Source organism: Aspergillus brasiliensis (genome assembly GCF_001889945.1).
Source record: "Aspergillus brasiliensis CBS 101740 unplaced genomic scaffold ASPBRscaffold_1, whole genome shotgun sequence".
Classification (NCBI taxonomy): domain Eukaryota; kingdom Fungi; phylum Ascomycota; class Eurotiomycetes; order Eurotiales; family Aspergillaceae; genus Aspergillus; species Aspergillus brasiliensis.
Genome location: NW_027137442.1, coordinates 1544455 through 1562054, shown reverse-complemented (window position 1 = coordinate 1562054; position 17600 = coordinate 1544455). Strand labels below are relative to the sequence as shown.

Genomic DNA, 17600 nt, shown 5'->3' with positions numbered 1-17600 from the left:
AGATGTACAGTCGGCCCCCCCAGCCAGTGCAGGGAGAGGGAAGACATCGCAGTTTTGTAACTGCTTTATCTGATCAATAACAAAATGGCAAAGGTCATTTTCACACCATGGAAGGAGCACTCGCAATTACTCGCGGTGCGGAGTCAATTCTACCCTGCACCCTTCTATGATGGGCCCGACATGCGCTCCAAGGCCTGCGCCACTGTATGTAAACCCTCCTTGAAATATTATAATCATCTATTTCTCTCTTGGCCCTAACATGGATTACAGGTCGGCGCGTGGAAGTTACGAGGAAATCTTCCTCATCCGGTTGAGGCCACTGCCTTGCTAACGGATGCCATCCTTCATGATGATGCTCTGAAAAATTCCATCTTTTCTATCCGCGCTACGTACGCGGCTGCGTTTTGTCGGTATGACTTACTCGCTTTGATCATGGCTTATATGTGTTTTTATATGGCTACATACAAGTGAAACTCTCACTAATGTCATATAGCTTCGTGACGGGACTCGTCGACTCCAAGCTAAATGGTCAGCGTAAGACCATGTTCCAACGAGCCATTGATCTGGGACTCCCGGCCTCATTCGTGGAACTGCGTCACGAGGCGACGCATCGTGAACTGCCTTCTCTGACTGTGTTGCGTAATGCCACGCAGCGGTCCCTCGAGTGGCTGTGGGATTACTATTGGGCCAAGACTGACCTGAGTGCTGATATGGTGCCGGTACCGGAACCTGAAGCATTTGACGGCGCTGAAGATGATGTCGAGCCCATCAAGATGGCCGTAAGAACCGAATTCGAGCATTTACTGGCTGATGAGGAGTCGTCAGAACCGCCGCGGAAGAAGAGGCGGTTCCAGCAGAACGTTTCGTCTACTTCTACGCATTTGGTCTCGATATGCAAGTCTTCGAGTCGTGGGGCGTCTGCGCTAGCAGGCGTGATCGTGGAGGACTCGATGTTGGTTCCTGCTGGACGGAAGTAAGTTTTTCTGTATTCTAGTTGTGTGTAACATCCATAAGCTAACTTGACACCAGGATGGGTGATTCCATGACAGGAGTATTTTCCAAGTGGGATTCGTTGTTGCAGATGCTCGCAGAGGGCCATCCCCCGGCCCTGGCATCCCTAACGGAGGAGATGGTGAATGCGCTGGCATTTTCAGGCTCAAAGAACGTGCAAGGCGACCCTCAGCTCGAAGGACTGTACATGTGGCTGGACCATATACTTCAGTCGCCGGAATGGGGGTCTCGAAGACAACTACTGTCCCACGCATACCTTCTTGCCGTTTGCGAGCAGAGTTCCAACCACTGGACGGCGCTTCTTAAGGAGAGTTTACAGGCGAGGACGGACGATGTAGTACCTCGAACACAGACGTCCACGTCAAAGAAGCAGTCGAAGAAGGCCGGCTCTGGCCTTGAACGGACTGCAGATGCTGACGATCTGAAAGAGTTAAAGAAATTCGGATGGGAAACGGTCGATACGTGGGATACGCGACCGTTAGGGATAGTATAGACTGCGGATACGATTTCAAAGACGACCAATGCTGTGCAACGGTCAGCCAAAAGTAACTCATGTTCACTCTCAACAAGACCCCAGTAGCATCTAAGTAGCATCTCTCCGTTCCTGAAGAATGAGGGAAAATGTGACGACCGAATGCAGCCTAGCGTCACAGCCACACGTGGCTGAGCCTCCGCGGAACGAGCCTATGAGGTAATCGCCAAAAGACTTGCTTACATCGTTAGTAAGTATGGCGCAGGTGGCATAGCTTAGCTTAGTAGCAGTTCAATGTTACAACCACCCCCGCATTCGTTTCCAAGAGTCCAAGCAACTTTCGCCATTCATTATACTTGATCCATGTGCCTCAGCAGAGCTGTCTGGTCTTCCGTGAGGTTTCAACCCGTGAGAGCGCAAGCGCAACATATCAGAGCCATGCATGTACAGTCGATCCCGATGTGTAAGTAGTTCCATGAATTTAAATAAACCTGCCCCCAAGGTACTTGATTTACATTACTTTATTCTAATATTATTTGCTAAGTTCGTTATCTCCGCCAGGGACCGGGAAGGGCAATAACTATGCCTACCTGGTCACGGATGAACCGACTAAAGAGTCTGTGATTATTGACCCGGCTAATCCGCCTGAGTATGTTTATCGCTTGCTTGCTTGCTTGCTCGTGTCAGTGAGTCGCGAAGATGAGTTGAGCTGATGCGAACTCCCAGGGTGGCTCCGACGCTGCAATCTCAGATTAATGCGGGAAAGATTAAGCTTACGGCTATTGTGAATACTCATCAGTATGTTTTCTGAACCATGGGGTTATACCGATGCTAATTATGCCAGTCACTGGGATCACGCCGGTGGTAACAATGAAATTGTAAGCTACACGACTTGCAAGACCTTCTCTCGAAACCGACTAACAGGAAAAGCTGAAAACCTTCGGCCAACTCTCCGTCATTGGCGGCAAGAACTGCCAATCTGTCACGAAGACCCCGACACACGGCGAAGTCTTCAAGATCGGAGAGCGCATCTCCGTCAAGGCGCTTCACACGCCATGCCATACGCAGGACAGCATCTGCTACTTTATGCAGGATGGCGATGAGAAGGTCGTCTTCACCGGTGACACCTTGTTCATTGGAGGTAAGCTTAGCTGCTGCATGAGCGGATTTGGGTTCGAACTAATGAGATGCAGGATGTGGTCGATTCTTCGAGGGCACGGCCCCCGAGATGCACAAGGCACTGAATGAGACTCTGGCAGCGCTGCCAGATGATACTAAGGTCTATGTGAGTAGAATCGGTGTGACCCGTGCCAGCATTTACTGATGCGTTGCAGCCTGGACATGAATACACCAAGGGCAACGTCAAGTTCTGCCTGGCTGTTTCGCAGTCTGAGCCCATTAAGAAGCTGGAGGCATTTGCCAACGCGAATCAAGAAACCCAAGGAAAGTTCACAATTGGTGATGAGAAGGTTTGTTGACTCTATATAATATCTTCTTTTCTTGGCAGCGACTGACAAGATACAGCTCCATAATGTGTTCATGCGCGTCAACGTGAGTACTCCCACCGCTATAGACAAGAGACGTAGCTAATCTGATACAGGACCCTGAGATCCAGAAGAAGACTGGCAAGACTGACCCAGTGGAGGTTATGGCGGCGCTGAGAGAGATGAAGAACAGCATGTAACTTAGCCGTAGTCAAATACATTCGCAGTAGCACAAGAATGTGAATCCACAAATCCAACATACCCTCATCCAGATCCTAGAAACTCATACTCAAGCCACTGAGATAACAATGGCATTTTATACTCGTAACATCCAACCATCACCAAAACGATCATCGTGACGTCAGATGCAACTTTGACACAATAGTAGTATAGAAACCCATCTGCATCAATGCTAACCTACGAACCAACTACTTTCCCCCCAATTATTCCCAATCAATCCCTAACTGCTACAAACAAAATGACCACCGAAACCACCGACGGCCTCCCCGGCACCGCCAAAACCACCAAAAGCCAAGTCCTGGAAGCCGGCGCCTGCGCCGTCCAAGACTTCACGCCAGTGAAGCAAATCTGCGCACACCTGAACGCGTTTCACGTCTACGCTTCAGACAAGACACGCTGCGTGGAAGCGAACCATTACTGCTCACATATCACAGAGGGTATTGCCCCCAATCCCTACCTCCCATCTTAATAACTCCCACCTAACCAAACACAGATCTGCGACAATGCCTCCTCTACGACAGCACCGCCCCGAACGCCCGCCTCCTCGGCATCGAATACATGATCACGCCCAAACTCTTCGCAACACTACCGGACTCCGAGAAGAAACTGTGGCACACGCACGTCTACGAAGTCAGCAGCGGGATGCTCATCATGCCAGCGCCGGCGAGTATGCCCAATGCCGTGTGGGAAGCGGCCGAGACGGCGGAAATGAAGGATATTGTGCCGTTGTATGGCAAGACGTATCATTTCTGGCAGGTCGATCGGGGAGATCCGGTGCCGATGGGGGCGCCGGAGTTGATGGCGAGTTTTACTAGTGAGGAGAGGGTCAAGTTGGCTTGTCCGGGGGGACTGGGGGAGTTGGTTAAGGAGAGGGATGAGAGGTTTGGGGTGGATTATAAGGTGAAGGCGGAGAAGAGGAAGGGGTTGGAGAAGGAGGGGGAGGGGGTGATGGTTGGTGGTAAGTCTTCTCTTCCTATCTTTGTGTTTCGCTGTAGCTGGTTCGTGGAGGTTGGTATGTGCTATGTGCTAATGGTGAGATAGGTGCGGATGGGATGTGGGAGGATTGATCTTATGGTAATGTTGACTATGTATGATTATGATGATGATTATGAAATGAATATGAATTGCAATTGCATTAAACTGTCAACAACTACGACCAAAGTAGACATGGTATGTGTCCCGTCTTTACCACCCAGTTTTCCATTCCCATAATAAAATGGGGTCCAAGCCGGGCTATCGTTCAGGGAATCCCACCAACGAATTGATGAGATGTATATTCATCTTGCTTCACTGTCCACACTCACGCGCTCTGGTGTTGAATTTCGGCAGCGGTGAGCTCTAGCAATTTTAGAAGCGAATATAGCAGAAACACGAAACAAAAGCAACATTAAAAGCAATACTATAGCAATGGGATGGAATGAACCGATTAACTGCATTAAGCAATCAGATCATCCATCATAGATGTAGCAATAATCAATCAATCGATCAATAAATCGATGGTTGTGTTGTGTTGTGCCACTCACAGAGATTCTCAAAGAGAGAGAAAAAATCTCCCGCACAAAACCCTTTTATATATCCTCCCCCACCGGTTAGTCACATGACCAACCACCTCCGAAGCTCTCCGCCGAGCATAACCAAACTAGTAGTTAGTTCCATCCAATGCAGCAATAATTATAATCACCTATACGAATTGCAAAACGACTACCATGCTCCCAAAACCACCATAACATACACAACAAAAAGAGAAAAGACCCACAGGAAAAAAAAAAAGGCACAATGGACCGCTTCCTCCGCGCAACCCTCAAGCGCAGCACCCCCAGCCACCTCATGCGCTTCACCTTCAACAGCCTGGGAGTATTCTGCGCATGCACGCTGATCTGGGAACACCTGATCACGGTGCAACTCAGCGAGGGCCCATCGATGTACCCGACGTTCAGTCCGCGGGGGGACTACCTGCTCATATCGCGCGTGCACAAGCACGGCCGGGGCATTCAGATCGGCGACGTGGTGCGGTTCTATCATCCGACGTTTTTGGGGGTCAATGGAGCCAAAAGGGTCATTGGGTTGCCGGGGGATTTTGTCTGTAGGGATTTGCCGTTTAGTACGGAGGTTGGGAAGGAGGGGGAGATGATTAGGGTTAGTATTGTTTCCCCTCTTTGTGTGTTTTTCTTTGGCTTTGTGTTCGAGGGTTGTGAGTGTGAGTGAGGGTCCAGCTAATAGGGTTTTCTGTAGGTTCCTGAAGGACATGTCTATCTTGCGGGGGATAATCTGCCGTGGTCGAGGGATTCTAGGAATTATGGACCTATACCCATGGCGCTTATCAATGGGAAGATTATTGCGCGGGTCTGGCCGTTGCATAAGTTCGAGTGGGTGAAGAATACGTTCGAGACGGCGGATTTGTCGGAATAAAGGATTACACTATATGTGTTGGATGGATAAAGGATGATAGATATCATATCCTTCAGGTATACGGCATTACGGCATGGAGTCTGGAGTTGGTGGAATTTGTGCATATTCATACATCTTCTCTTGTACAATACAGATCTAAGACCATAAAAAAAGTGGAACAGAAGGAAAAAGAGGCTACAAAAACCAGGTTTACCGGAATGTGGACGGGTTTCTCCTCTTGTAAGGAAGAGGCTCGACCCGCTTCCTCCGGAGCTCCATGTTCGCCTCGGGGAAGCTAATCTGCTTCATCACCTCATACGTCGTCTCGTCCCATTGCGTGCGGAACAGGTGCGCGCCAATCGGCTTCAGGTGGTACCGGGCCTGCAGGGTACGGGGCAGCATGTTCTCGCGCTCCGTCTCCTGCGCCTTGACGGCGGCAAAGTCCAAGGGCTTGGAGTCCTTCTGTTCGAGGATGAACAGAGACAGTCGGTGGTAGGGGCTGCCCTTCTGAGCTACCGGGGGCTCCCATGGCAGGACAACCTGCGAGTCAGCCGACAGCTGGGCCAGGTCGACCTTGGTATTTGTGGCAGAGATGGGGACGTTGACAGCCAGGTAGTGCATCTTGAAATCAAATCCATCCGTCTCAACGTTGGGAACATCGGAGTCGACCACGGCGATGGTAACGAGCTTCTCGCCGCCCTCGAAGAGCTGCACGTCGAGTTTAGGTGCCGTCGTGCTGGCCTTGGCGTTGACGTATTCGCCAGGCTGCACCTGACTGCGGTTGAAGTAGAGCTTGGTGTCCACGATGGGGTCGCAGTGAGGAAGGACGTCGGGGATGACCTTCATTTGCGTAATTCTTTGGACGAGGATCTTGCGACGGTATTCCCTCCATTTCCGATCGGCCAGGTAGCGGTAGATGGGCTTGCTCAGGTCACCTAGAGAGCACTCGGTTAGAACGCGGAATCAATAGCGATTGGTAGGAAATGTTGCTCACCTTGCCCATCCTCGAACTTCTTCTTAACCAGCGGGTCGTTGACATCCGCAAGGATCTTGAGATGTTCCAGATGCTGCTCCATGGCCCGGAGCTTGGACTTCTTGACCTGCAAGCCGCCGGCCTCCTCGGTAGGAACGGCCTGAAGCCTGGCAATCTTCTCGCTCATTGACTGAATATCGCGCACTTTCTCTTCCCGGTCTGCGATCAAAATTTTACGTGCCTCCTGGAAACATTGAAAGGGCAGCTGTTCGAAGGGAATGTTGGATGAGCCCTGGAGGGCAGCTCGACGTCGACGAGATCCGACCGGGGCGATTCCCTGGCGTAACAACCTCCGTTCCAGCCGGGGACTCGTTACTAGGGCCGGATCAGGCGCCTTGTGGAAGGGCACGCTCTTGGCCTCAGCCTGGGCTTCCTCGCGAGCCAGAGCGGTGGATTGAAAGGCGCGGGTGGACTGCAGCTGGAGGCCTGGAAGACCCTTTGTGTAGGTCTTCTGCAGGCATTGGAGCAGGGGCTTGGAAGCCCGCTCACAATGAGCCATGGCGAGACGAGTGTCTGGGGAAGGACGGGGGGGATAGAGTGGTGGAGTGGAAGAGAGAGATTCCCCAGGTTGGTCGGGAAGTCGAAGTCGAGGTTCCTGGCCGGACGGAACTTTTTTCGTCGGTTTGGCCAAGCCTCAGGCGGCTAGCGCCAGACCACCCGAACTTTTGCTGCTCCTCCTCCAAAGCATCACCGAGATCCCTTCCCCATCCAGGCTACCTCTCGGGGTTTAATCGCACACTATCAGACATAATGCCTGGAAGTGACGCTCTTCGCGCACTCAAGTTGCTCTCTCGCAGCTCCGGGGGTCTCCTCTCGGGCGCTGAGACGACTACGGTAAGGCCGGCCATTTTTTGATTCCGTTGCTGGTCTTTGCACATGGAAAATGCGATATACTGACCATTGATGCATCTATCGTGTAGCAACGATGCCTGACGAAGTCTTTCTCCCGCTCGATGGCCACCGAGGCCCAGTCTCCCGTTGACAACCTAACGAGAGAGGTCCCCAAGCCCGTGTGGAATCCCGAACCCGTCAAGGCGACACTTTACTCATTCCCCTCGATGGAGCCCCTGCGCTTCGTTGAATACCCTCGCAACCACCTCCTGATGCCGCTCCGCAAAGACATCCTGCACCGAGCCGTTGTCTACGAGGGTGACATGACCCGCCAAGGTACCGCAAGCACCAAGTGGAGAGATGATGTGCACGGAAGTGGCAGGAAGTTGCATGCGCAGAAGGGTACTGGCAAGGCCCGTGTTGGCGACAAGAAATCCCCGATCCGGAGAGGTGGAGGTGTTGCTTTTGGTCCTCACCCTCGCGATTTCTCTACGGAGCTCCCTCAGAAGATCTACGACCAGGCATGGCGGATAGCCCTCAGTTACCGCTACAAGCGCGGCCAATTGATCATTGTCGACAACGAGATTACCCTTCCGGAAGGCGCCACTCCCCATATTGTTGAGGAGATTTTCAAGGTCAACTGCTGGGGTCGGCACTATGGACGGTCAACATTGATCACGGACCAGCCGAACGAGGAGCTGTTTGAGACGGTGCGTCATGTGGGTGAGCACGCGAAGATCCTGGACCGCCGTGACGTGGATGTGAAGGACCTGTTGGAGACTGGACGCTTGATTATCGAGAAGCAAGCGCTGGACCGCATTCTGTCCCAGCATTCCAGGGATCTGAAGAACAAGCCGGCCAAGGCTTTGTATTAAATTCCTTTTACTCGGCGATGGGGTCTTTTACTGGTTAGCTTCGGTTTGTGAGTGTTTAATTTTGTACAAATAGATTCGAAATATGTATGATGGCATTACGGATTTTCAAGGATGGAAGTCAACAACATTTTTAGCAGAATCCTACAATAAGCTGTTCGGTAGTTGTAGAAGGAGACCGATGTAGTTGGAAAGCACATGCCAGAGCGATGTTGCCGGACGGAGATCCTCCACAGCATCGTGCCTAACAGCGATTTCAACAATTGCAATATAATCCAGACGAGTCCATAAGGCATTAAAATAAATCAATCAAGGCCGTTATACTACTACCAAAGTCCTGGTTGATTCCTGGTGGGAACATCCCAACTCGCGGCCGTTCGGCTGTTCTCCTCTTCAGCGGCCGGCGAGGAAAATCATTCCGCGAAAAACTCCGAGGTCAAAGCAAGCGGAGAACTGACGAGCTGCTCATCCTCATACTTAATCCCCTCATCCCTCCATTCCTTTACCCCGACTCCTCCTCCACAACAGGCTGTGGTCTGCCTGATGTTACTCCGACGCAGTATTTGCCGGTTTCCAACACCGTCGAGCTGGATCTCGCGGGTTTCACCAGCTACCATGCCTCTCCGTGCCAAAGTCACAAACCCAGCATTCGGGGCCACTGCTAGTGTACGCCTTTCTCTGTCTCATTGTTCGATTTCTTCCATTGACTGACGGTTGCAGATGTCCACGGCACCAATCCCCAAAGAACTCCCCGGAGACGAGCCCGACGATGTCCTGTTCCACTCTCACTACGGTGTGCGGTTGATTGAGCTCAACCGTCCCAAGAAGCTCAATTCCTTGAACGGCTCGATGGTTCGGAAGATCGTGCCTCGACTGAAGGTTAGCTTATGGCTGTGACCTGGTATTATAAGTGTGGATATGTTGCTAAGCGATTGGGGTATCTTCTAGGAATGGGAAAAGTCCGACCTGGCCAATGTCATCATGCTCTCCGGTGCTGGCTCGAAAGCTCTGTGCGCCGGAGGAGATGTGGCTGCCCTGGCTCTGCAGAACGAAAAGGGCCCTGAGGGCCAGCAGGCCTCGTCCGATTTCTTCGCCGACGAATACCGTCTCGACCACCTTATTGCGACCTACCAGAAGCCCTTCGTCTCCGTGATGGACGGTATCACCATGGGCGGCGGTGTCGGTCTCAGTGTCCACGCCCCCTTCCGGATCGCCACCGAACGCACTGTGTTCGCCATGCCCGAGACCACCATCGGATTCTTCCCGGATGTTGGCGGCTCCTTCTTCCTATCCCGTCTCGATGGACAGCTGGGAACATACCTGGCCCTTACCTCGGAGCGGCTTCACGGCGTCCAGGCCCTGTACGCCGGAGTTGCCACGCACTACTTGCACTCCAGCGCGCTGGCCAACCTGACAGCCCGTCTGTCCGAGCTGGTCTTCCGCGACTACGCTACGTTCCAGGATCGTCTCGCCCTCGTCAACAAAACCATGGCTGAATTCTCGACGGGTGTGCCGTCTGTGCGCGAGGAGCCTATCCAACTGGCTGGCAAGCTGCGCAGCGCTATTGATCGCTGCTTCCAGTACAACACGATGGAGGAGATCATCCAGGCCTTGCAGAATGAAACGGAGATGAAGTCGTGGGCTGAGAAGACCCTGGAAACCCTGTCGGTGCGGTCACCTACCTCGCTCAAGGTTACTCTGCGCCAGCTGCGTGTCGGCCAGCAGTGGAACATTCAAGAGACCTTCCAGCGTGAGCACTCCATCGCATCCAAGTTCATGAGACACCCCGATTTCGTGGAGGGCGTGAAGGCCCGTCTCATGTCGAAGCCTCCCCGCCAAGCAACCTGGCAGCCGGCGACCCTGCAGGAGGTCTCCACCGAGGCCATCGATGAGTTCTTCGAGCTCCCCGAGGATGGACCCCGGCTGGATCTTTACCAATACAAATCCCAGTACACCCAATACCCCTACAAGTTTGGGTTGCCTAGCGAGAGTAGAATCGAGGGTTACGTGCGTCACCTTCTTGCAAGCAAGGAGGAACTGAACATCAACGACGTTGTTGCCAGGTTCGAAGGCAAGGAGGGCGTGAAGGAGAAGGTTGTCGAAGTTTTGGCTAGACGCACTGTCCGGGACGAGAATGGTCTTCGCTGGGTGAAATGATTTCTTTGGTGAAAGAAAGACAGAACTTAAGAATGTAAAAGGAGTCCATTTGTTCCCGTTGTTGTTCTTCGTTGGGTCTGTATATTGGGTTAATATTATCAACATGTATTTCATATAAAGTTAGACACGCAAGCAACGGTCCTTTCTTCAGCCTAGCATTGCCTTGTACTATCCAACGGCATGATACTCGTATAGATATACACGTGCACTACCCTGTCCATAGCCTATGAGCTCTCAAAGAGTACATATTGGATTACTACACTTCCCTGGAACTCTGTCGAAAATTCCGGGTTTTCTACGGCGACTGTGACATATTCCCCGGCATACTACACATGGGATGTAGTATACTCTCTTTGACCGGGTTACCTATTATCTCGCCTCTTTCGCCATCCGAAGATTGAACGATTTTGCGTACTTTATGCTTCCAGATAGACAATAGTAATATTATATATATGGCAAAACAAACTTTGGGGGGATGGACTTACAGTGCCTCCTTGCCGTCTAAGGTGAAGGTGTTTATCTCAGCCCACTCGGCTCCGTCCATAAACCATCCGTCGGTCCCTTCGGCCGGCAATCATAAATTCATAATTCCCCGTCCCACACCGACTCAGAATCCATCCTCCAAACATGCAAGTTTCGGAACTATAAATAACAAACAAAAGCGCTATTATGGCGGAATCACCTTTACTCCAGGCTCACGCAGAGCCCCGAACATCTTGCGATTCGCATGAAGACCCGGCAGAGCCATTTCTACCCCGACCATCGGCCCCAGGGTCCTCAACGCATCAGAACCCAAAGCTCATTCTGTACCGGTTGTATACTTCCCATTTTCTCTCAACATGGAACTCGCGAATGTTTGAGTTTGGGGCTGTCTTGTTCCTGGCGACCATCTTCCCGGGAACACTGCGGTATGCCTCGGTTTATGCTTTGGTACGATCGCTGTCGGCGGTGGTTCTGTCCTCATGGTTGGGATCGGTGGTGGACCGAGCGAATAGGTTGAGAGCGATTCGGCATTCCATTAGTATGTGAAGTTAGATTAGCAAAGGGAGTGTGGTTCTGGTGGACTGACATTGTCTAGTATGGCAGAGACTCCCTGTGGCTGCCTCTTGCGCATGCTTTACGGTCCTCCTGCGGCCGTCTACAATGGCGTTTACCTCGCTTATATTTGCAGTCACGGTTCTGCTTGCTTGTGTGGAGAAGCTCGCTGCTACTGCGAATTCTGTTGCTGTTGAGAGAGATTGGGTAAGTTTGGTTGTTCCCTTACTACGATACTTGACTGATTTAAAAGGCCATTGTTGTGTCGGATGCCCTGGATATTCCTCGACAAGGTATGTTACGGACTGTTGCGAGCTAGACCTGATACTAATTGAACAGACCTCAATGCGTCTATGAGACGGATCGATCTGTTTTGCAAACTCTTGGCTCCGGTGGTCATCTCCGTGGTTGATGGGCTGTCGACCAAGATAGCTATATGGACGGTTCTGGTTGTGAATGTGTCCTGTGTGGTGATCGAGTATATTGCCATTGCTCAGGTACTGTTCCCAGGGATTTGATATGACTGTATGCTGACCGTGTCCAGGTATATACGTCCATCCCCGCTCTCAAGCGTTGTCAGGATGGAAGCAGTGAAATCGGAGGTGAACTTGGGCGCGAGCCGCAGGATCGTGACAGTACTCCAACCGCGGCTCGTCGGATAGCGCAGTATATCAGCAAGGCTCTTGCTCCATGGCGAGAGTACGTGGCCAGCCCCGTCTTCCTGGCCTCCCTTGCCCTGAGCTTACTTTACCTCACGGTGCTCTCATTCGGCACTACCATGGTAACGTATCTGCTGCATACCGGGTTCACTCCGCTGCAGGTCAGCGGGATGAGGATCGGCGCTGTCATTGCAGAGCTGTCGGGGACATGGGCGGCTCCCTTCATCATGGGCAAGATTGGACCCATCCGATCAGGCCTGTGGTTTCTCAACTGGCAGTTCGCCTGCCTGGCTGCCGCAGTGGCGGCCTTTGCTCTCCTCGACAATCAATCTCAAGTGGTTGCCGTGAGCCTGATTGTCGGCGTAGCTCTCAGTCGAATTGGACTCTGGGGATTTGATCTGTCGGTGCAATTCCTAGTTCAAGAGGTAAGTCCTGTCATTCGAAGTGTATCGATGACCAAGCTCTTACTATGATAGGGTGTAAACGAACGTGCTCGTGCGCGGTTCTCATCCACGGAAATGGCTCTCCAAAACATCTTCGAGCTCCTGTCCTTCGCGACGACCATTGCATTCCCTCTTCCCGAACAATTCAAATACCCAGTGTTCATCAGTTACGGCGGCATTGCGCTGGCTGCCATTTGTTTTGCGACGTATGTGCGCAAGGAACGGGGACATTTGCTACATACATCTAAGTGTTTTGGGGGAGACAAGAAGCGGCTCGTCCCTGACCCGCAGGATGTGATCATCCGGAGCGCATAATAGAGTGCATGTAGTGCCATGAGATATGAATCAAATATGCTTTCTGACGTAGCTGTGCCTGACACAATTTACTGTATGATGAACACCACAAATATAAGACGAGGCGGACCGCTGCGGGGAGCCGAGCATCTCGTTCCTGATTCCCCCCAACAATCACACCATCTCAGCTGCGCAGCTCCTCTTCCAACCATGCCTTCCCCACACCCATCATGGAGGTAATCTCGTATTCCCAGACCCCTTATACCAATCATAAAATGCACCTGCTAACCGAGCGAAAGGCTCCTCGAGCTCGTGGCATGGGCCGATCAGGACCCCGACGCCGCACGGGCTGTCTGACCTGCCGGGCACGTAAAGTCCGTTGCGACGAGACCAAACCCACGTGTGCCAATTGCACTCGCCTGCGACTGCAATGCACCTACAAATCCACCATCCAGGCAATCATCCCGCGGCAACGACATAATAGTCAAAGCTCAGGCACAGTCGCGAGCACAACATCGGCCCCCGCCAGCACCGCCAGCACCACCTCGTCCGACCGTCCAGACGTGAACTTCTTCCACACCGTCCTCTGCAATGACCGACTTTCAGCATCGAATTCAGGCTCCCCGCAGCAGGCGGGCCCCAGCAATCGCCCTCCATATGATCATAATCATCAACAACAACAGCAGCAACCCCTAGGTGCGGATAATATCACCTCGTTCGATATCCTCAGTTTCATCGGCGAGATCACCTCCGACTTCCAGCAGAAACACCTCGATTTGACCACGAATGGCCTGGCGGGGTTCCCAGCGGGCTCGCTGCCGGCGGCGATCGCGAACGAAGAACTCAATCAGAATGAACGGCCGATAAGCTGGGACGCAGGCTCACTTCCAGTCACCCACGGTGAACATTCCGAGTTGGGGTCTTCTTCGGATACAAGTGGTGGTAGTAATGGTGGTCATGGCCGGTTGACGTATGAGGATCGATTATTTGCACATTTCATGGAGGGGGACCCGCCGCCTACGATATTTGGGCCGGTGGATCTGGAATGGGAGTATGTGCGTGCTAATGTTGTTGCACAGTCGCGCGATAGTCGGGCGGTCTTACATGGGATTTACTGCTACGCGGAGATACATGAGGCGTTGGTTGAGGGGAAAGCGTGGAAATTGGCATCGAGATATCATCAGCTGGCGTGTTCGGAAATTCAGTCGTGTTTGCTGGGCGAGGTAGGAGAGACGGTGCTGAAGAGGGTGTTTACTACGGTGTTATTGTTAATGCTGGCCGAGGTGAGTGTTCCCTTCAAAACTTGCTCTGACTACTCGACTATGGCTAAAGAGGCTGACGAAACAGCTCCTGTCTACCCCTGATCTATGGGGCTCAGGAACGTCCTTTCTCCACTCTGCATATCTCCTGCTACAGCGGTTTCACCACCGGACCAAGTTGTGGACCGGTGTGAACTATGTGATTGTGTCATGGGTTGCATTGCTGGATGTCAAAGCACTGATAGCTGGACGTGATGGCGATCCGCTAATTGACCTGGGCAGCCTTCCATCCAAGTCAAATACTACATCTGAACTGGCCATGGAAGACAGATTAGCCGACAATAGCAGCGACGATGAGCCACCGAAGCCCGCATATATCATGCGCGAAGCCATCACGGGCCCAGCTTTCCGCTTCTTCCTGCAAACACAACAAGTCATCCGACGGATCGTGTGCATCGACTTGCATCACCGCAGTCGCGGCACTGTCAGTGACGAGTTTGAAGTGCTTCAGATAGCACATCAAGTCGGAGCCGATCTCGAGACGCTTTGGAACCGGCGTCCGCGCGTGCTGGACGTGTACAGCACGCCCGAAGACCTCTTCACCACTCTACAGCCTGCTATCGCGATTGAAATTTGCCGGACGTTCCGACAGTACATCGCCAACTTCCTAGCGATTTTCATCTACCTACATCGGGTCGCGTTTGCTATCTACCCGCGGACAGATCGGGTGCACCGCGCAGTGGATCGGATTATTCAGTTGGCAACCGCGGAGGTGGAGTCCGGGAGCAACCAGCAACATCTACCTGCCAGCTTTGTATGGCCGTTATTTGTGGCCGGTCTCGAGGGATCGATGGAGCAGCGAAGATGGATAGTGAAAGAGATGCAGCGGATCACTGGCAGCTGTAGTACTCGCTGTCAGGATCCCGAGCGCATTCGTGGAAGCTCCCGTACGGCGCGACATCCGCATGCGGGGAAAGCTCTGCTCCTGCTGGAGGAGATGACGCGACGACAAGATGCGTCGCGCACATGGGCGGATTCGCGGTGCGTGCGGCGGGAGCTATTTACTGACTTCTTTGTGATGATCTAGAAGACAGTAAGTAGGTAGAAGAGAACAAGTGGAGGGATGCAGGAGACTCAGGAGTGGATGAACATCAAGTCGAAACGCGTCGCAGATCTCCTGACCACGTAAGCGCACGTCATCTGACTCCCCGCCAGTCTCCATCGGCTTGTATTTACTTCCTCACTTTCATTTCATCTTCAACTTCCCATCCTCTCCTTTTCATCTGCTGTCCTGCACCCCTCCTATCGTGGCTGTCGTGTTCTCTCCCTCGCGACATGGCCCACAATGAGGCCCTACTCCGAACTCGCCCAGGATGCTGATCTACAGGATCCCAGCCATAATCCACCGCCGTCCGGCAGCCAGAGCGTCTTCCGCCTTTACTGGCTCACGGCAATCGTCTGCTGCGGCGGCCTTCTCTTCGGCTATGATTCAGGTGTGATTGGTATGTAGTCTCCCGGAGACTCATCGCACACCATGCTCATCAATTGAAACCAGGCGGAGTTCTCACCTTTGAGTCTTTCCATCGCTCCTTTCGGTATACTGCCGCCGATGAAACCAGAGTCAGCGCTATCGCAGTAGGCGTTCAGCAAGCCTCTGCGCTACTTGGCTGCCTGCTTATCTGGCCTCTGACCAACCGCCATGGCCGTCGCCCGGCCATGGCTGTCTGCTCCCTCATCTTCTGCACGGGGGTCATCTTCGAGCTCCTCGATACCCACTCGCTAACCGTCTTCTACGTGGGCCGCGTCATCTGCGGACTGGGGATCGGCGGCTCCGCAACGGTCATCCCCATCTATCTCTCGGAAATGAGTCCCACCGACAAGCGCGCCCGGCTTGGGAGCTGCTATCAGTTCGCCTTCACCATCGGTATCCTCGTCTCCTACTGGATCGACTATGGCATGCAATTCGCTCCAGCCAACGCCCTGCAATGGCAAATTCCATTTGCGGTGCAGCTGATTCCCGGTGCATTCATGGGTTTGGGGATGCTGACGCTCCGCGAAAGCGTGCGCTGGCTCCTCTCGCACGACCATGACAATAACGAATCCAAGGCATGGGACAGCCTGACCTGGATCCGCTCGTCGAGCGGGCCCCATGTGCGCGCCGAGTACCAGCAAATGAAATCCAGCATCGAGCGCGACGCGCACGCAACTGCTGATTTCTCTCCGAAGGAGCTCCTCAGCAAGTCCAACAGCCACCGACTAGCCCTGGCCGTCTGCCTGTTCATAGCCCAACAATCCATGGGGCCAACGGCCCTGGCCTACTTCGGACCGCAATTCTTCGCTCTTCTGGTGGGCAACAACGCCCACCTCACCCTCCTCCTAACCGGCATCTTCGGCGGCTTGAAGGTAGTCGGCTGTCTCATCTTCATCGTCTGGGTCGCAGACCGATTCGGCCGTCGGCCGCTGCTCATCCTCGGCGCGCTCGCCATGTCGATCTGCATGATAACCACCTCGTTGGTAGTGAAATCCACCAACGTCCCGACGCCCCACCCGTCCACCCACACCTCCGAGAACACCCCCACCATCACCCACAGCGGCCTCCTCACGGTCTCCCTCATCTACCTCGCCATCGTCTTCTACAACCTCTCCTGGGGTCCCCTCCCATGGCCCTGCACCGCGGAGCTCTTCAACACCCGCATCCGCGAACCCGGCGTCGCCATTGGCGTGGCCGCCCAATGGCTCTCCAACTTCGTCTGGTCATTCTCGACCCCGTACGTCCTGGCCGGCGCCAAATGGGCCACCTTCTTAATCTTCGGGATCTTAGACGCCAGCTTCGCCGTCTTCGTCTGGTTCTTCTTACCCGAGACGCGCGGCCGCTCTCTCGAGGAGATCGATGCACTTTTCGGAGACGATGATCATAAACTCCACGATGACTCGCTATCATCTGCCCTGCTGGTCGGGGAACAAGAACAAGAACATGAAATCGAGCATGAACATGAGCAGGATGGTATTACTTCTCTTAATGGTGAGGAGGACGATGATTCCTGTCTTGCGAAGACGAGTGAGGAGCGGGTGGAGGTTTAGTTATTTTCTTCTGCATATATCTCCATGTGTGGATTATATTTATAGAAGTTAGATGGGAAATATGTCTGATTATTTACTTCCCCCTTGAATGATGTTGTTATGGAATAGATTAGCTGCGGCTAGAACATTATTTGATCTAGTAAATATTCACATGACAGGGGTGAATCAGGACTATTAGACGAGACTACCTACTCTGTACTGTAAGGTATAGATAGTATGCACATGATTCATGATGAAGTGAGCCTAATGCGGAAACTAGTCCCAAGTGGAGATAGAACCATCGATCTACTCGCCTTGGTCTGCCAGTCACATGAGAGATCATACAGATGAGATCTACTATA

The 17600-nt window shown here is 52.8% G+C and overlaps 11 protein-coding genes across 11 annotated transcripts; 8 read left to right on the top strand and 3 right to left on the bottom strand.

Annotated features, from left to right (window-relative positions):
- The first annotated feature begins 31 nt into the window (after positions 1-31).
- Positions 32-3239, top strand: ASPBRDRAFT_202333 (uncharacterized protein). The gene is made up of 12 exons (XM_067621630.1): positions 32-204; positions 271-410; positions 494-973; positions 1030-1488; positions 2028-2132; positions 2210-2281; positions 2328-2361; positions 2414-2624; positions 2677-2768; positions 2818-2952; positions 3008-3034; positions 3084-3239. The coding sequence occupies exons 1-12, from the start codon at positions 85-87 to the stop codon at positions 3165-3167; spliced, it is 1959 nt and encodes a 652-aa protein (XP_067484580.1). The 5' UTR covers positions 32-84; the 3' UTR covers positions 3168-3239.
- Positions 3240-3445: 206 nt separating this feature from the next.
- Positions 3446-4274, top strand: ASPBRDRAFT_190645 (OBAP family protein; the record flags this gene model as incomplete). Its single annotated transcript, XM_067620267.1, has 3 exons — positions 3446-3644; positions 3701-4165; positions 4249-4274. 3 exons carry the CDS (start codon positions 3446-3448, stop codon positions 4272-4274), a joined length of 690 nt encoding a protein of 229 aa, XP_067484579.1.
- Positions 4271-4726, bottom strand: ASPBRDRAFT_36549 (uncharacterized protein). Its single transcript, XM_067623525.1, has one exon. The coding sequence runs from the start codon at positions 4641-4643 to the stop codon at positions 4485-4487; it is 159 nt and encodes a 52-aa protein (XP_067484578.1). The 5' UTR covers positions 4644-4726; the 3' UTR covers positions 4271-4484.
- Positions 4727-4983: 257 nt separating this feature from the next.
- Positions 4984-5616, top strand: ASPBRDRAFT_50241 (putative mitochondrial inner membrane protease subunit 1; the record flags this gene model as incomplete). Its single annotated transcript, XM_067626505.1, has 2 exons — positions 4984-5343; positions 5440-5616. The coding sequence occupies 2 exons, from the start codon at positions 4984-4986 to the stop codon at positions 5614-5616; spliced, it is 537 nt and encodes a 178-aa protein (XP_067484577.1).
- Positions 5617-5805: 189 nt separating this feature from the next.
- ASPBRDRAFT_166102 (mitochondrial 54S ribosomal protein mL38) lies at positions 5806-7127 on the bottom strand (the record flags this gene model as incomplete). Its single annotated transcript, XM_067619572.1, has 2 exons — positions 5806-6530; positions 6590-7127. The coding sequence occupies 2 exons, from the start codon at positions 7125-7127 to the stop codon at positions 5806-5808; spliced, it is 1263 nt and encodes a 420-aa protein (XP_067484576.1).
- Positions 7128-7298: 171 nt separating this feature from the next.
- Positions 7299-8477, top strand: ASPBRDRAFT_36548 (mitochondrial 54S ribosomal protein uL4m). Its single transcript, XM_067623524.1, has 2 exons — positions 7299-7462; positions 7549-8477. Exons 1-2 carry the CDS (start codon positions 7379-7381, stop codon positions 8332-8334), a joined length of 870 nt encoding a protein of 289 aa, XP_067484575.1. The 5' UTR covers positions 7299-7378; the 3' UTR covers positions 8335-8477.
- ASPBRDRAFT_235509 (uncharacterized protein) lies at positions 8383-8751 on the bottom strand. The gene has a single exon (XM_067622019.1). It carries the CDS (start codon positions 8625-8627, stop codon positions 8430-8432), a length of 198 nt encoding a protein of 65 aa, XP_067484574.1. The 5' UTR covers positions 8628-8751; the 3' UTR covers positions 8383-8429.
- ASPBRDRAFT_70768 (mitochondrial 37S ribosomal protein mS47) lies at positions 8583-10618 on the top strand. Its single transcript, XM_067629091.1, has 3 exons — positions 8583-8997; positions 9052-9210; positions 9280-10618. Exons 1-3 carry the CDS (start codon positions 8875-8877, stop codon positions 10486-10488), a joined length of 1491 nt encoding a protein of 496 aa, XP_067484573.1. The 5' UTR covers positions 8583-8874; the 3' UTR covers positions 10489-10618.
- Positions 10619-11056: 438 nt separating this feature from the next.
- Positions 11057-12992, top strand: ASPBRDRAFT_36545 (putative iron-regulated transporter). The gene is made up of 6 exons (XM_067623523.1): positions 11057-11509; positions 11567-11730; positions 11777-11816; positions 11863-12020; positions 12068-12607; positions 12659-12992. Exons 1-6 carry the CDS (start codon positions 11158-11160, stop codon positions 12938-12940), a joined length of 1536 nt encoding a protein of 511 aa, XP_067484572.1. The 5' UTR covers positions 11057-11157; the 3' UTR covers positions 12941-12992.
- A 95-nt stretch (positions 12993-13087) lies between these two features.
- ASPBRDRAFT_70766 (Zn(II)2Cys6 transcription factor) lies at positions 13088-15265 on the top strand (the record flags this gene model as incomplete). The annotated part of the gene is made up of 3 exons (XM_067629090.1): positions 13088-13155; positions 13219-14202; positions 14252-15265. The coding sequence occupies exons 1-3, from the start codon at positions 13150-13152 to the stop codon at positions 15263-15265; spliced, it is 2004 nt and encodes a 667-aa protein (XP_067484571.1). The 5' UTR covers positions 13088-13149.
- A 258-nt stretch (positions 15266-15523) lies between these two features.
- ASPBRDRAFT_114808 (sugar porter family MFS transporter) lies at positions 15524-17259 on the top strand (the record flags this gene model as incomplete). The annotated part of the gene is made up of 2 exons (XM_067616848.1): positions 15524-15680; positions 15734-17259. The coding sequence occupies 2 exons, from the start codon at positions 15524-15526 to the stop codon at positions 17257-17259; spliced, it is 1683 nt and encodes a 560-aa protein (XP_067484570.1).
- Between the last annotated feature and the right edge of the window lie 341 nt (positions 17260-17600).

What these genes read in the sequence shown, in the direction of transcription:
- ASPBRDRAFT_202333 (XM_067621630.1), top strand. Translation starts at nt 85, where the DNA reads ATGGCAAAGGTCATTTTCACACCATGGAAGGAGCACTCGCAATTACTC. An exon ending in TACGCGGCTGCGTTTTGTCG is followed by an intron (nt 411 to 493) that starts GTATGACTTACT and finishes AATGTCATATAG; the next exon opens with CTTCGTGACGGGACTCGTCG. An exon ending in ATGTGTTCATGCGCGTCAAC is followed by an intron (nt 3,035 to 3,083) that starts GTGAGTACTCCC and finishes AATCTGATACAG; the next exon opens with GACCCTGAGATCCAGAAGAA.
- ASPBRDRAFT_36549 (XM_067623525.1), bottom strand. Translation starts at nt 4,643, where the DNA reads ATGCAGTTAATCGGTTCATTCCATCCCATTGCTATAGTATTGCTTTTA.
- ASPBRDRAFT_36548 (XM_067623524.1), top strand. Translation starts at nt 7,379, where the DNA reads ATGCCTGGAAGTGACGCTCTTCGCGCACTCAAGTTGCTCTCTCGCAGC. An exon ending in CGGGCGCTGAGACGACTACG is followed by an intron (nt 7,463 to 7,548) that starts GTAAGGCCGGCC and finishes TCTATCGTGTAG; the next exon opens with CAACGATGCCTGACGAAGTC.
- ASPBRDRAFT_235509 (XM_067622019.1), bottom strand. Translation starts at nt 8,627, where the DNA reads ATGCCTTATGGACTCGTCTGGATTATATTGCAATTGTTGAAATCGCTG.
- ASPBRDRAFT_70768 (XM_067629091.1), top strand. Translation starts at nt 8,875, where the DNA reads ATGTTACTCCGACGCAGTATTTGCCGGTTTCCAACACCGTCGAGCTGG. An exon ending in CATTCGGGGCCACTGCTAGT is followed by an intron (nt 8,998 to 9,051) that starts GTACGCCTTTCT and finishes TGACGGTTGCAG; the next exon opens with ATGTCCACGGCACCAATCCC. An exon ending in AGATCGTGCCTCGACTGAAG is followed by an intron (nt 9,211 to 9,279) that starts GTTAGCTTATGG and finishes GGTATCTTCTAG; the next exon opens with GAATGGGAAAAGTCCGACCT.
- ASPBRDRAFT_36545 (XM_067623523.1), top strand. Translation starts at nt 11,158, where the DNA reads ATGGCGGAATCACCTTTACTCCAGGCTCACGCAGAGCCCCGAACATCT. An exon ending in TTGCTGTTGAGAGAGATTGG is followed by an intron (nt 11,731 to 11,776) that starts GTAAGTTTGGTT and finishes CTGATTTAAAAG; the next exon opens with GCCATTGTTGTGTCGGATGC. An exon ending in AGTATATTGCCATTGCTCAG is followed by an intron (nt 12,021 to 12,067) that starts GTACTGTTCCCA and finishes GACCGTGTCCAG; the next exon opens with GTATATACGTCCATCCCCGC.